Below are 12,130 nucleotides of genomic sequence, written 5' to 3'. Positions count from 1 at the left end.
TGTCACAAATTCCAACATTGAAGTGTTAACTGATAATTTGCATTTAAGAAACTATAATATGTTTTCACGTACCAGGTCAACAGCTTCCTTTATAAAGCCAATGTTCATAAACATACAGTCAAGCAAAGGGCAAAGTACAAAACTGAAATATTCAAACTTGAAAGCATAGCTTAGCCCTGTCACTAGAAGCTCCTCCTGAAAGAAAAGTAGAAATAGAATGATTATGTTATTGACATTGACCAAATTGATTACTTAGGAAATGTGAATTTAATATGGGATGCAAAAGGAACTTAATTTTATGGACACCTGCAAAACAAATTACTACCTCATCAAATTTCATAAAAGCAAAGAGTTTTCAACCTAAAAAGCTTGCTTTGGGTGAAAATTTCATGGAAAACTAATCAATTGAACCCCAGAAACAGGACAAATACAAAAGTGAATTTTTTGCATATTTTAAGCTCTAAATGTATAAAATGATTTTTCCCATTGTAAGGTTTTACAAAATCTCCATAACTAACCAGAAGGGTGGCCTCGAGTTGATGGATTATTGCTCCCTGATGTAATCTGAGTGCACAAGAAACATCACACAAAACTATTATCGTCTTCATCAAAACAAAATGACAAAGCAGTCAAGAAAAGCCACAATAATTTATGACTATCTATGATTGTTTACATCTTTTACTCTTATCCCTTTTGATTGCAGGAAAATAAAAAGTATACTAATTAAAATATTGGCCTAGAAACCAGAAGATATATAAACTGTGCCAAAAATACACAGCCGAGGGAATTTTCATCCTTAATATCATATTATATCATAATTACTAAAAAATTAAGAATAATGACAGCCTTAGATATCTAAAAGCATAATAAATAAAGCATTACAGTTTTAACTTGGCTGCTTAAAAAAGAAAAGCACATAATCAAAAGCATACTTACATGGCCACCAGAGCCAGAAGCTTCCTTAGCATACTTTTCCTCATCTAAAAATCGAGATGGCATGTCTTTCTCTGAACATGACAGCCAATATGATCAATACACATATTTATATATAATCTATGAAGGATTGAATTTAAAAATGCCACAGAAACTTCACCTCCACCAACTCGCAAAACACTTTCTTTCAAGTCAATTATACACTACAGACAAGAAACACAACTATAAGAATAGCAGCTTCGAGCAACAACTGAAGGAAATGATATCAGAGAGTGCAACTGAGAATGGTACTTGGTGTTTTCGAAGCATATCCAGTCCAAATAGAAACTCCATATTGGGAGAGTCCAGCACCAAGAATGAGCATGGGTAAAAATATACTACCAATCTAAAGGAAAATACATTCACAAGATAAAAGGTTGGAGTAAACATGGAGAAAGATATATCGTAAAAGCTATGAAAATTGCATCTCATTTCTCCAATCATTTAATCTTATGAAAATCACATTAAAATGAATGAAACAAGACATCCACATGGTAAAAGAAGGCAGAAAGAGATACCTACCAGTGTTAAAATTTAAATCACAAATATTAAACCTATAACAAGATCGACTTAAGTTTTCAAATTGCAAAAATATTAAGCTTGAATAGAAAAGTAAACAGTAAAAATCAATAACAAACATGGAGCATCCAGGATGAATTCAATTGAAAAAACATTTATGGTAAACCAGTAAGAGTCATGAGTTAAACAATCATGATAGTTACGAGAAAAATCATATTGAAAGATACATATGTCACTCTACAAAATGAAAAGATGGGAGTACAAAGCAGAGCATATAGTGAAATAAATATTTGGAAGTTGTGATTCTACCTGACAAAAATGAATTTAGGTTCTCTATTACCCAACATTAGACCCAGAGGCTGAGGAACTACCAGTATCCAAATCTGCAAGAGTAAAATAAATAAAAATCAGACAGAACACTTGACCAAAACGAAAAATGAGCATGCAGTATCAAGAATAATAATGGTCAAGATATCTCTTGACTAAATAATTAATCAAAGTAACACTTGATGAAGAGCCTGAATCATCGTTGGAGCTGCTTGAATTAATTGTCTTGCTCCCATCCGCTTGAACTTCTTGCATGGGTAAGGATGAGGGAGGATTTCTTTCATCTGCTGATAAAAAGGTAAACAAGATAAATCAATTAATCCAATAATGAGATCCACAATAATGTTACCGTTAAAAATTACCTGTTTGTGCTGCTTCTGAAATCTCAACCGTAAATGGTGCCTGACTCTACAGAAGCATGAAAAAAAGGTACATTTAGCAATGACTGTTTGACACAATGAACTCACTGGGTTCTGTGATTGAAGAGTTCGAAACATGTTCTTGAACTATCAGAGCATCTTTTTGAGGCACAATATATAGCAATAAAATGTCAACGACAATCAAATTAAATTTCAGAATTTCTCTTCCAGAGTAACAAAGCACATTAGGGCATTAACCAGCCAACAATAAACATCAGGGTAACATCGCAAACTATATATAATGCAGAATAAACATTTTATCTCATGCTTTCAAGCCAAAAATTAAAAGTACACCAAGATTAACATTTTATCCACACTTAATACAAGATTATCTCATATGAATTAATTAATAAAGAGATGCTACCTGAAGGCCACAAAGACCTCAACTGAAAAATTGAATGTGTTTTGAGCTTACAATTTCCTTGCGTGTAGCCATACCAAATTTGACTCCAATAACCACCATATGTAAAAGACTTGAGGGAGGATCATCTTCCATTACTTTTGTAGTCAATTACAGTGTCTGATGATAGAAACCTCAAAGTTACAATCATTACTTGTAAACCATAAAAATCTTTAATAGAATTACAGAGGAAGAGTAATTAAAAGAATCAATGAAATAGAAAAGTATCAGAAAGATAACCCAACATAACTTCAAAATACACTATAGCATGTGTTCCCTTTACAACTGCTCTCCTAAATCTAAGTCATAAAACAGGTTTGTGGAGACCATCAGGCATGTCAAAGATATGATGTTTCCATTCTTCTATGGCCTTAAGAGTACTATGTAAAAACAACCAATTACGTCAAAGTCAATCCTCAACCAATTCCCAACAAAATCATCTAACCAAATCAAAATCATCCATCTCAAAATATTAAAATATCTAACACAAGTCTTTGAACGGGTTAAGAAAGCTCTCACCGCCCATCAATTCATTCTTATCCACTAATACAAAACTTGTTTTTCACCAAAAAAAGGTCTAATTAGCTTCCATTTCAACATGTTAGGTAGACTACAAAATTTAACAAAAAAAAAGTGGTTCATGACAGATTCAAATTTCAAAAGAAGAAAAACCATTAAATAAATAAAACACAAGAGAGAAGAACTAACAGCGCAAAAAAATCTCCTTGAAAATGACGACCTTATAAGAAACAAAGCATGTAAACTAAAACCCAACCACAATCACAACACAAACAAGCACAAAAATAAATGCACAAATTTAAACAAAACAAAATCGTGGTCATTCTTCTTCAACCAGCTTCTTAACTCATACACGAAACAAACTCAGTTCAATTCGAGTGTCTGGCACAACTAAAAGGAAAACCTTAAACCCTAGAATATGCAAAGACACTTGTAAAATACACAACAAAAGCAAATAAACACGAAATGCATTGCATGAAACGAAAATGCAGACCAGCATAAACACGAAATCAAAGTATCTCGTCGCTGTGAAAAACTGATCTCTCAGGAAGAGAGGGTTTCAAAGGAGAAAGTAATAAAGAGAGGAAGAGATGCGCCAGCTTTGGTGGTAGAGAGGGCTGTCGGAGGCGGGGTTGGGAGGGAGAGGAGCGAGATCTGCCAACTGAGACTCTTGCAAGAGGAAGGGGAATGTGGACATGGTTTTTACGAGGGAAGAGGGTTTGGGAAAGGGAACGGAATGCGTGCGGAATAGGATCGCCATTTGCGATGCTGGACTGGACGTTGAGAGAGAATTAGAGTTTGGCCGCATGAGAAAGACTACAATACTTAGAAAAGATATTATAACTGGTTTTTCAAAATCAATCATAATATATTATCAAAAATTTTCACCCCTCTCATATGTTATAACAGCTAACCAAAACTATGTCATAATATGTTTTTAATTTTGTCACTCTGCTTTATATTATGACTAATGTCTATAACTCCGTCATAATATGTTTTGTAATTATTTACATATTTGCCACCGCGTTGCTTATGACTGATTTGTAAAACTCCGTCATAATATGTTTTATGTTTATTACAATTCTGCCACCAAGCAACATATTATGATGGATGATTTTCATTAGGCATAATAGGTCTGTCATAGTATGCTTTTTTTCCACTAGTGTTATCTTTTCCTTTTGAGTTATTGGAGCAAGAAAGGGTAGCCAAAACTCCAAATTTGGAATAGGTTTTTCTTCCTATTGAAAATGTCTGGAAAATTAAGGAAGAAGAAATTGGTTCTCTGGCCTTTGAAAATGTAAAAGGAAACAATTACATTGTGCTCTCGAATGTGATTCTAATTTTTTACATTAAATAATAGAAGTGATTCTAACAAGACATTGGAGGAAGTCACCAGAGAAGATCTCAAATAAAAGACTTGAACTATACAAGAACAAAAGAATTACTTTATCGATAACTATCACACACAAGTTACATTTTGATCCTCTCCATTTATAATAATCAAAACCTTTAAAATAAGGAAATAAAAATATACAAAAATGAATAGAAAAATTCAAAAGATATTTTTTCCTAATTACTAAGAAGATATTGAAAATTTTGCATCGGAACCTAAGATGAACCTCGAAATGCCTAACATCATCTCCTAAACTATATACAACGTATACAATCTAAGACTGGATAAAAGAACCTAAAACAACTCTTAAACCAAATTCTACGAAAGAAAACAACAAAAGGAAAAGGGAAGATAAGACAAGAAGAAACTATAAACCTATGCAAATCCTAATAATAAAAACAGGAACTATGAAAGGAAAAAAAAATCCCAATGGCAGCTTAAAAAAGATCCTAGAAAGGAAACAACCTAAAGCAATTCCTATTTACAGAAGCAATGAACAAAGAATGGTCTAAGGAATTAAAGCAGAAAATTAAAGGTAGAAAAAATAAAATTAGAAGAAGAACACTAGTACGAGCTGTATTTACAAAAACAATGGAAAGAAAAGAACCTAAGCAATCCTAGAAAAAACCTAATGAATCCGAAAATAGCAAAAGAAATAGTGTTTACAAATCAAAATTAAGAATGACTATTTACAAAAAAATTGTCATCCTGGACAGAGAAAACTAAAATGAAAACAAAGACTCAAACTACAAAATGAAAGACCCACAACAAAACTCAGAAACAATTAAAAGACTAAACACAAACTAGGAAACACTAGACTTATTAAAAACTCAACCTATCGTGCCAATTCAATCATTTTCAAGCCATTTCCCCAATCAGAACTGAACAATCACATTTCTCAACTTTAAACATCAGTTTCAGCAGTCCAAGCATTTGAAAAACAACTTAATTCAGCCAGGGCAGAACTCAGATGCAAAAACTTAATCCTAGGACTACTTCTACATGAATCTAAAGCAGAAAACACAATTAACAGTTCTAATTACAAGAAATGAAACTAAGAAATGAGTTAAATAAGCAAAGAATGAATGAGAGTATGAAACAGAACCTAAGATGAACCTAGAAATGTCTAACATCATCTCCTAAATTATATGCAACCTATACAAGCTAAGACTCGATAAAAGAACCTAAAACAACCCTTAAAACAAAGTTCTACGAAAGAAAACAACAAAAGAAAAAGAGAAGAAGATAAGAAACGAAGTAACTATGAACCTTTGCAAATCCTAGTAATAAAATCAGGAACGATGAAAACTAAAACAATTCCTAATGACAGCTTAAAATAGAACCTAGAAAGGAAAAACCTAAAGCATTTCCTATTTACCGAAGCAATGAACAATGATTGTTCTAAGGAATCAAAACAGAAAATTCAAACAAGAAGAACCAAAAAATAGAAAAAGAAAACTAGTACGAGTTCTATTTAAAAAAACAAAAACAATGAAAAGAAAAGAATCTAAGCAATCCTTGAAACTTAACGAATCCTAAAGACAGCAAAAGTAATAATCGTTTACAAATCAAAATTAAGAATGACTATTTACAAAGCAACTGCCCTCCTAGACAGGAAAACTAAAATAAAATACAAAATGATAGACCCAAAACAAAACTCAGAAACAATTAAAGGACTAAACAGAAACTAGGAACACTAGATTTATTCACAACTCAACCTATCGTGCCAATTCAATCATTTTCCAACCATTTTCTCAATCAGAACTGAACAATCATATTTCTAAACTTTAAACATCAGTTTAAGCAGTCCAAGCATTTGAAAAACAACTTAATTCAGCCAGGACTGAACTCAGATGCAAAAACTTAATGCTAGGACTACTTCTACATCAATCTAAAGAAAAAAACACAATTAACCGTTCAAATCAAAAGAAATGAAACAACGAAATGAGTTAAATAAGAAAAGAATGAATGAGAGTATGAAACAGAACCTAAGATGAACCTAGAAATGCCTAACATCATCTCCTACACTATATACAACATATACAATCTAAGACTGGATAAAAGAACCTAAAACAACTCTTAAACCAAAGTTATACAAAAGAAAACAACAAAAGGAAAAGGGAAAATAAGAAAAGAAGAAACTATGAACCTATCAAATCCTAATAATAGAAACAGGAACGATGAAAGCAAAAAAAAAATTTCTAATGGCAGCTTAACACAGAACCTAGAAAGGAAAGAACCTAAAGCAATTCCTATTTACAGAAGCAATGAACAAAGAATGGTCTAAGGAATTAAAGCAAAAATTTGAAGGTAGAAAAGCAAAAAATATAAGAAAACTAGTACAAGTTGTATTTACAAAAACAATGGAAAGAAAAGAACCTAACCAATCCTAGAAAAAACTTAATGAATCCGAAAATCAGCAAAAGAAATAAGCGTTTACAAATCATAATTAAGAATGACTATTTACAAAGAAACTGTCATCCTGNACAGGGATANCTAAAATGAAAACAAAGANTCAAACTACAAAATGAAAGACTCAAAACAAAACTCGGAAAGAATTAAAAGTCTAAACACAAACTAGGAACACTAGACTTATTCACAACTCAACCTATCATGCCAATTCAATCATTTTTNAGCCATTTCCTCAATCAGAACTGAACAATCATATTTCTCAACTTTAAACATCAGTTTCAGTAGTCCAAACATTTGAAAAACAACTTCATTCAACCAGGACTGAACTCAGATGCAAAAACTTAATGCTAGGACTACTTCTACATCAATCTAAAGCGAAAAACACAATTAACCATTCAAATCAAAAGAAATGAAACTAAGAAATGAGTTAAATAAGCAAAGAAAGAATGAGAGTATGAAATAGAACCTAAGATGAACCTAGAAATGCCTAACATCATCTCCTACACTATATACAACCTATACAATCTAAGACTGGATAAAAGAACCTAAAACAACTCTTAAACCAAAGTTATACTAAACAAAACAACAAAAGGAAAAAGGAAGATAAGAAAAGAAGAAACTATGAACCTATCAAATCCTAATAATAGAAACAGGAACGACGAAAGGAAAAAAATTTCCTAATGGCAGCTTAAAACAGAACCTAGAAAGGAAAGAACCTAAAACAATTCNTATTTACAGAAGCAATGAACAAAGAATGGTCTAAGGAATTAAAGCAGAAAATTAAANGTAGAAAAGCAAAACATAGAAGAAAACTAGTATGAGCTGTATTTACAAAAAAAATGGAAAGAAAAGAACCTAAGCAATCCTAGAACAAACTTCATGAATCCGAAAATCAGCAAAACAAATAAACGTTTACAAATCATAATTAAGAATGACTATTTACAAAGAAACTGTCATCCTGGACAGGGATAACTAAAATGAAAACAAAGACTCAAACTACAAAATGAAAGACTCAAAACAAAACTCAGAAACAATTAAAAGACTAAACACAAACTAGGAACACTAGACTTATTCAAAACTCAACCTATCCTGCCAATTCAATCATTTTTCANCCATTTCCTCAATCAGAACTGAACAATCATATTTCTCAACTTTAAACATCAGTTTCAGCAGTCCAAACATTTGAAAAACAACTTAATTCAGCCAGAACTGAACTCAGATGCAAAAACTTAATGTTAGGACTACTTCTACATCAATCTAATGCAGAAAAAACAATTAACAGTTCTAATCAAAAGAAATGAATATAAGAAATGAGTTAAATATGCAAAGAACGAATGAGAGTATGAAACAGAACCTAAGATGAACCTAAAAATGTCTAACATCATCTCCTAAACTATATACAAACTATACAATCGAAGACTGGATAAAAGAATCTAAAACAACTCTTAAACCAAAGTTCTACGAAAGAAAACAACAAAAGAAAAAGAGGAAAAGATAAAAAAAGAAGTAACTATGAACCTATGCAAATACTAATAATAGAATCAGAGACGATGAAAACGAAAACAATTCCTAACAGCAGCTTAAAACAGAACCTAGAAAGGAAAGAACCTAAAGCATTTCCTATTTACAAAAGCAATGAACAATGAACAAATAATGGTCTAAAGAATTAAAGCAGAAAATTGAAGGTAGAAAAATAAAAAAATAAAAGAAAACTAGTACAAGCTCTATTTACAAAAACAATAAAAAGAAATGAACCTATAAGATCACCCACGATAAAATCACCCACTACAAGATCACCCACGATAAGACTACCCACCATAAGATTACCCACAATAAAATCACGCACAACAAAATCACTCATGATAAGATCACCCACGATAAAATCACTCACCATAAGATCACCAACCATAAGAATACCCACGATAACATCACCCACTATAAGATCACCCACGATAAGATTACCTACGATAAAATCACCCACCATAACATCACCCACGATAAAATCATCCACTATAAGATCACCCACGATAAAATCATCCACTACAAGATGACTCACAATAAGACTACCCACCATAAGATTACCCACAATAAAATCACGCGCGATAAGTTTACCCACGATAAAATCACCCACTACAAGATCACCCACGATAAAATAACGCACAATAAGATTACCCACGATAAAATCTCCCACTATAAGATCACTCGCGATAAGATTATCCATGATAAAATCACTCACTATAAGATCACTCCTGATAAAATCACCCACAATAAATTCACCCACGATAAGTTCACCCACAATAAAATCACCCACTATAAATCACTCATGATAAGATCACCCACGATAACATCATTCACTATAAGATCAACCACAATAAGATCACCCACGATAAGATTATTCACTATATGATCACCGACGATATGTTTACCCATGATAATAAAATCAATCACTATAAGATCACCCACGATAAAATCACTTACTATAAGATCACCCACGATAAAATCACCTACTATAAGATCACCCACGATAAAATCACCTACTATAAGATCACCCACGATAAAATCACCCACTATAAAAACCTAAAATAACTCTTAAACCAAAGTTATACTAAACAAAACAACAAAAGGAAAAGGGAAGATAAGAAAAGAAGAAACTATGAACCTATCAAATCCTAATAATAGAAACAGGAACGATGAAAGGAAAAAAAAAATTCCTAATGGCAGTTTAAAACAAAACCTAGAAAGGAAAGAACCTAAAGCAATTCCTATTTACAGAAGCAATGAACAAAGAATGGTCTAAGTAATTAAAGCAGAAAATTGAAGGTAGAAAAGCAAAAAATAGAAGAAGAAAACTAGTACGAGCTGTATTTACAAAAACAATGGAAAGAAAAGAACCTAAGCAATCCTAGAAAAAACTTAATGAATACGAAAATCAGAAAAAGAAATAAGCGTTTACAAATCATAATTAAGAATGACTATTTACAAAGAAACTGACATCCTGGACAGGGATAACTAAAATGAAAACAAAGACTCAAAACAAAACTCGGAAACAATTAAAAGACTAAACACAAACTAGGGATTCACAGTTCTTAAGCGTCTTTTGGAAAGAATTATTTAGGTTGCAAGGAACTCAGCTCAAGATGAGCACTGCTTATCATCCTAAGTCTGATGGGCAAACCGAAGTCATTAACAAGATTCTGGAGGGGCGTTTCTGTTCAGAACAGCCAAAGAGTTGGAGTAAGGTGTTGCCTTGGGTTGAATACTGGTACAATACCAAATATTTGAGTCTAGCACGGTGCACACCCTTTGAGAATGTATGGGAGAGCTCCACCATCCATCAGCATATTTATACCTGGGGAGACAACAGTTGAAGTGGTGGCCAAGGATTTGTTAACTAGGGATGAAGCGATCAAACAGCTGAAGTTTCATCTGAATAAGGCACAGTTGTTCATGGTGCAGCAGGCTAATAAAAACAGACGCCCAACAGATATATGTGTGGAGGACTAGGTTTATTTGAAGATTCATGCTCACAAGCAATCGTCAATGTCTTCGAGGTTGCACCCAAAGCTGGTTGCTCGTTACCACGGGCCTTTCAAAGTAATCCAAAAACTAGGGGAAGTGGCGTTCAAGATCCAGCTACCGAAAACGACTCGCATACACCCAGTTTTTCATGTTTCCCAACTCAAGAAAGTTATTGGAGATCAGCAGGTAGAGAAGGAATTACCTCAGAATTACAAGTAAAGGGCTTGCCTTTCAACCGATACACGTTCTCGAAAAGAGGCAAGTCAAGCAAGGAGAAGACCTAGTTCAACAGGTGCTAGTGGAATGGCAAGAAGGGGGACAGAAGCACCACTTGGGAAGATCAAAGTACGATGGCCGATCAATACCCCGAATTCAACCTTGGGGACAAGGTTGTTGGAGAAGGGGAGGGAAATGTTAGGAGTTGGGAAATGTATGTGCGAAGGAATAAAAAGGGGATGCCTAATTGTTTAGGGCAGTTAGGAGGCGCAGAGTTTTAGCTTTGTATAAATAGCTAATTGAGTATTTGTACAAAGTTAGTTGTTTGTTTGTAAAGAATCTACAGGAACTATTATTCTTGAGAGGGGAGGTTAAGCTCTCATCATCATACACCCTGTATTCTTTCATATCAATACCACAGTTGATCATTCTTTCTTTTGTTGTTTGTGTGAGTGCCTAATAGTGTGTGAGTAAGTGGGTTTTTGATAAAGGAACCTAGAAGAAAACTTGTTCAAATGGGTAACACATCAAAGTTGATCTTTTTAATTTTTATATAAAAAATCATATTTTCTATTCTATTATTTAATATACTACCTCAGATTATACAAACTAGAAAAAACATATATCTACAATCAAGAAGAAAGGAAAGAAATGATCTTATTGGTTTTTCTCCATGGTTGCATTGCATTTCTCCTCTTTAGCTCTCTATTGCAGCAATAACAACTCTCCATCAAAGGATGGTATATGCGGATTCTGTGCGTACAACACACCTTGCTGCAGCAACCAAAGCTCTTCTGTGCCTTCAGCATATGCAGCCTCCTTCGAATCAGAATCTGCAATAAGTGTACCATCAATCTCAGCAGCAGCATCCAAATCAAAGTTAATATGAACAATTGAATCATCAAACTGTGAACAATTTTCAAGAGTGAAATTCGAGTCATCCATCAGATCATCATGCAATTCATCAGAAGTTAATGTATTAAAATCAGAGCATTCAATAAATGCATTTATACAGTTCACAACAAAAATCTATAATTTCTACCCACTTCCTCTTATTTTAATCTCATTACTCATAAAAAGTATGTGCTTGAATTGTCAGAAAAATAAAAAGATATCATAAAACTGGATACAGTTTTTATCAAATCACTTACAAATTTTGTATATGCTTGGTCAACCAAATCCCTAGACTGACCCTGGATGTACTGCTCCATCCGAGTTACTGCTCCATCCGAGTTGCAAGGGTTGCAAATCTAGCAAAACAGTTGACGAAATATTTAGCATCAATCACAAAGAGAATAAAGTGTAGGCTTCACTAAGCATACCCTGTAACAAACAGTAAAATATATGTTAACACGTGCAATGGAGAAAATGAAAAAATAAATATATAGATAAAAAATCAAGCCTCCAGGATTAATAAATTTATACCACAATATT

At 33.1% G+C, this 12,130-nt stretch overlaps 1 protein-coding gene across 22 annotated transcripts in view; it reads right to left on the bottom strand.

Annotated features, from left to right (window-relative positions):
- LOC106762274 (DNA damage-inducible protein 1) overlaps positions 1 to 12,121 on the bottom strand; it is a 17,991-nt gene extending 5,870 nt beyond the window's left edge. For 8 of the 22 annotated variants that reach the window (XM_022781129.1, XM_022781123.1, XM_022781124.1 and 5 more), the window contains exons 1-8: positions 2,181 to 2,594; positions 1,998 to 2,105; positions 1,801 to 1,874; positions 1,225 to 1,318; positions 1,094 to 1,136; positions 937 to 1,007; positions 519 to 564; positions 172 to 195 (exon numbers count right to left, since the gene is read on the bottom strand). In XM_022781129.1, coding sequence (XP_022636850.1) covers positions 172 to 195; positions 519 to 564; positions 937 to 1,007; positions 1,094 to 1,136; positions 1,225 to 1,318; positions 1,801 to 1,874; positions 1,998 to 2,105; positions 2,181 to 2,315 — 595 coding nt within the window. In that variant the 5' untranslated portion in view covers positions 2,316 to 2,594. The other 14 variants (XM_022781140.1, XM_022781142.1, XM_022781144.1 and 11 more) reach the window with 12 other exon arrangements.
- Between the last annotated feature and the right edge of the window lie 9 nt (positions 12,122 to 12,130).

Source organism: Vigna radiata, chromosome 5 (assembly GCF_000741045.1).
Source record: "Vigna radiata var. radiata cultivar VC1973A chromosome 5, Vradiata_ver6, whole genome shotgun sequence".
In the NCBI taxonomy this organism is placed as follows: Eukaryota; Viridiplantae; Streptophyta; class Magnoliopsida; order Fabales; family Fabaceae; genus Vigna; species Vigna radiata.
This window is presented reverse-complemented; position numbering and strand designations above follow the sequence as displayed.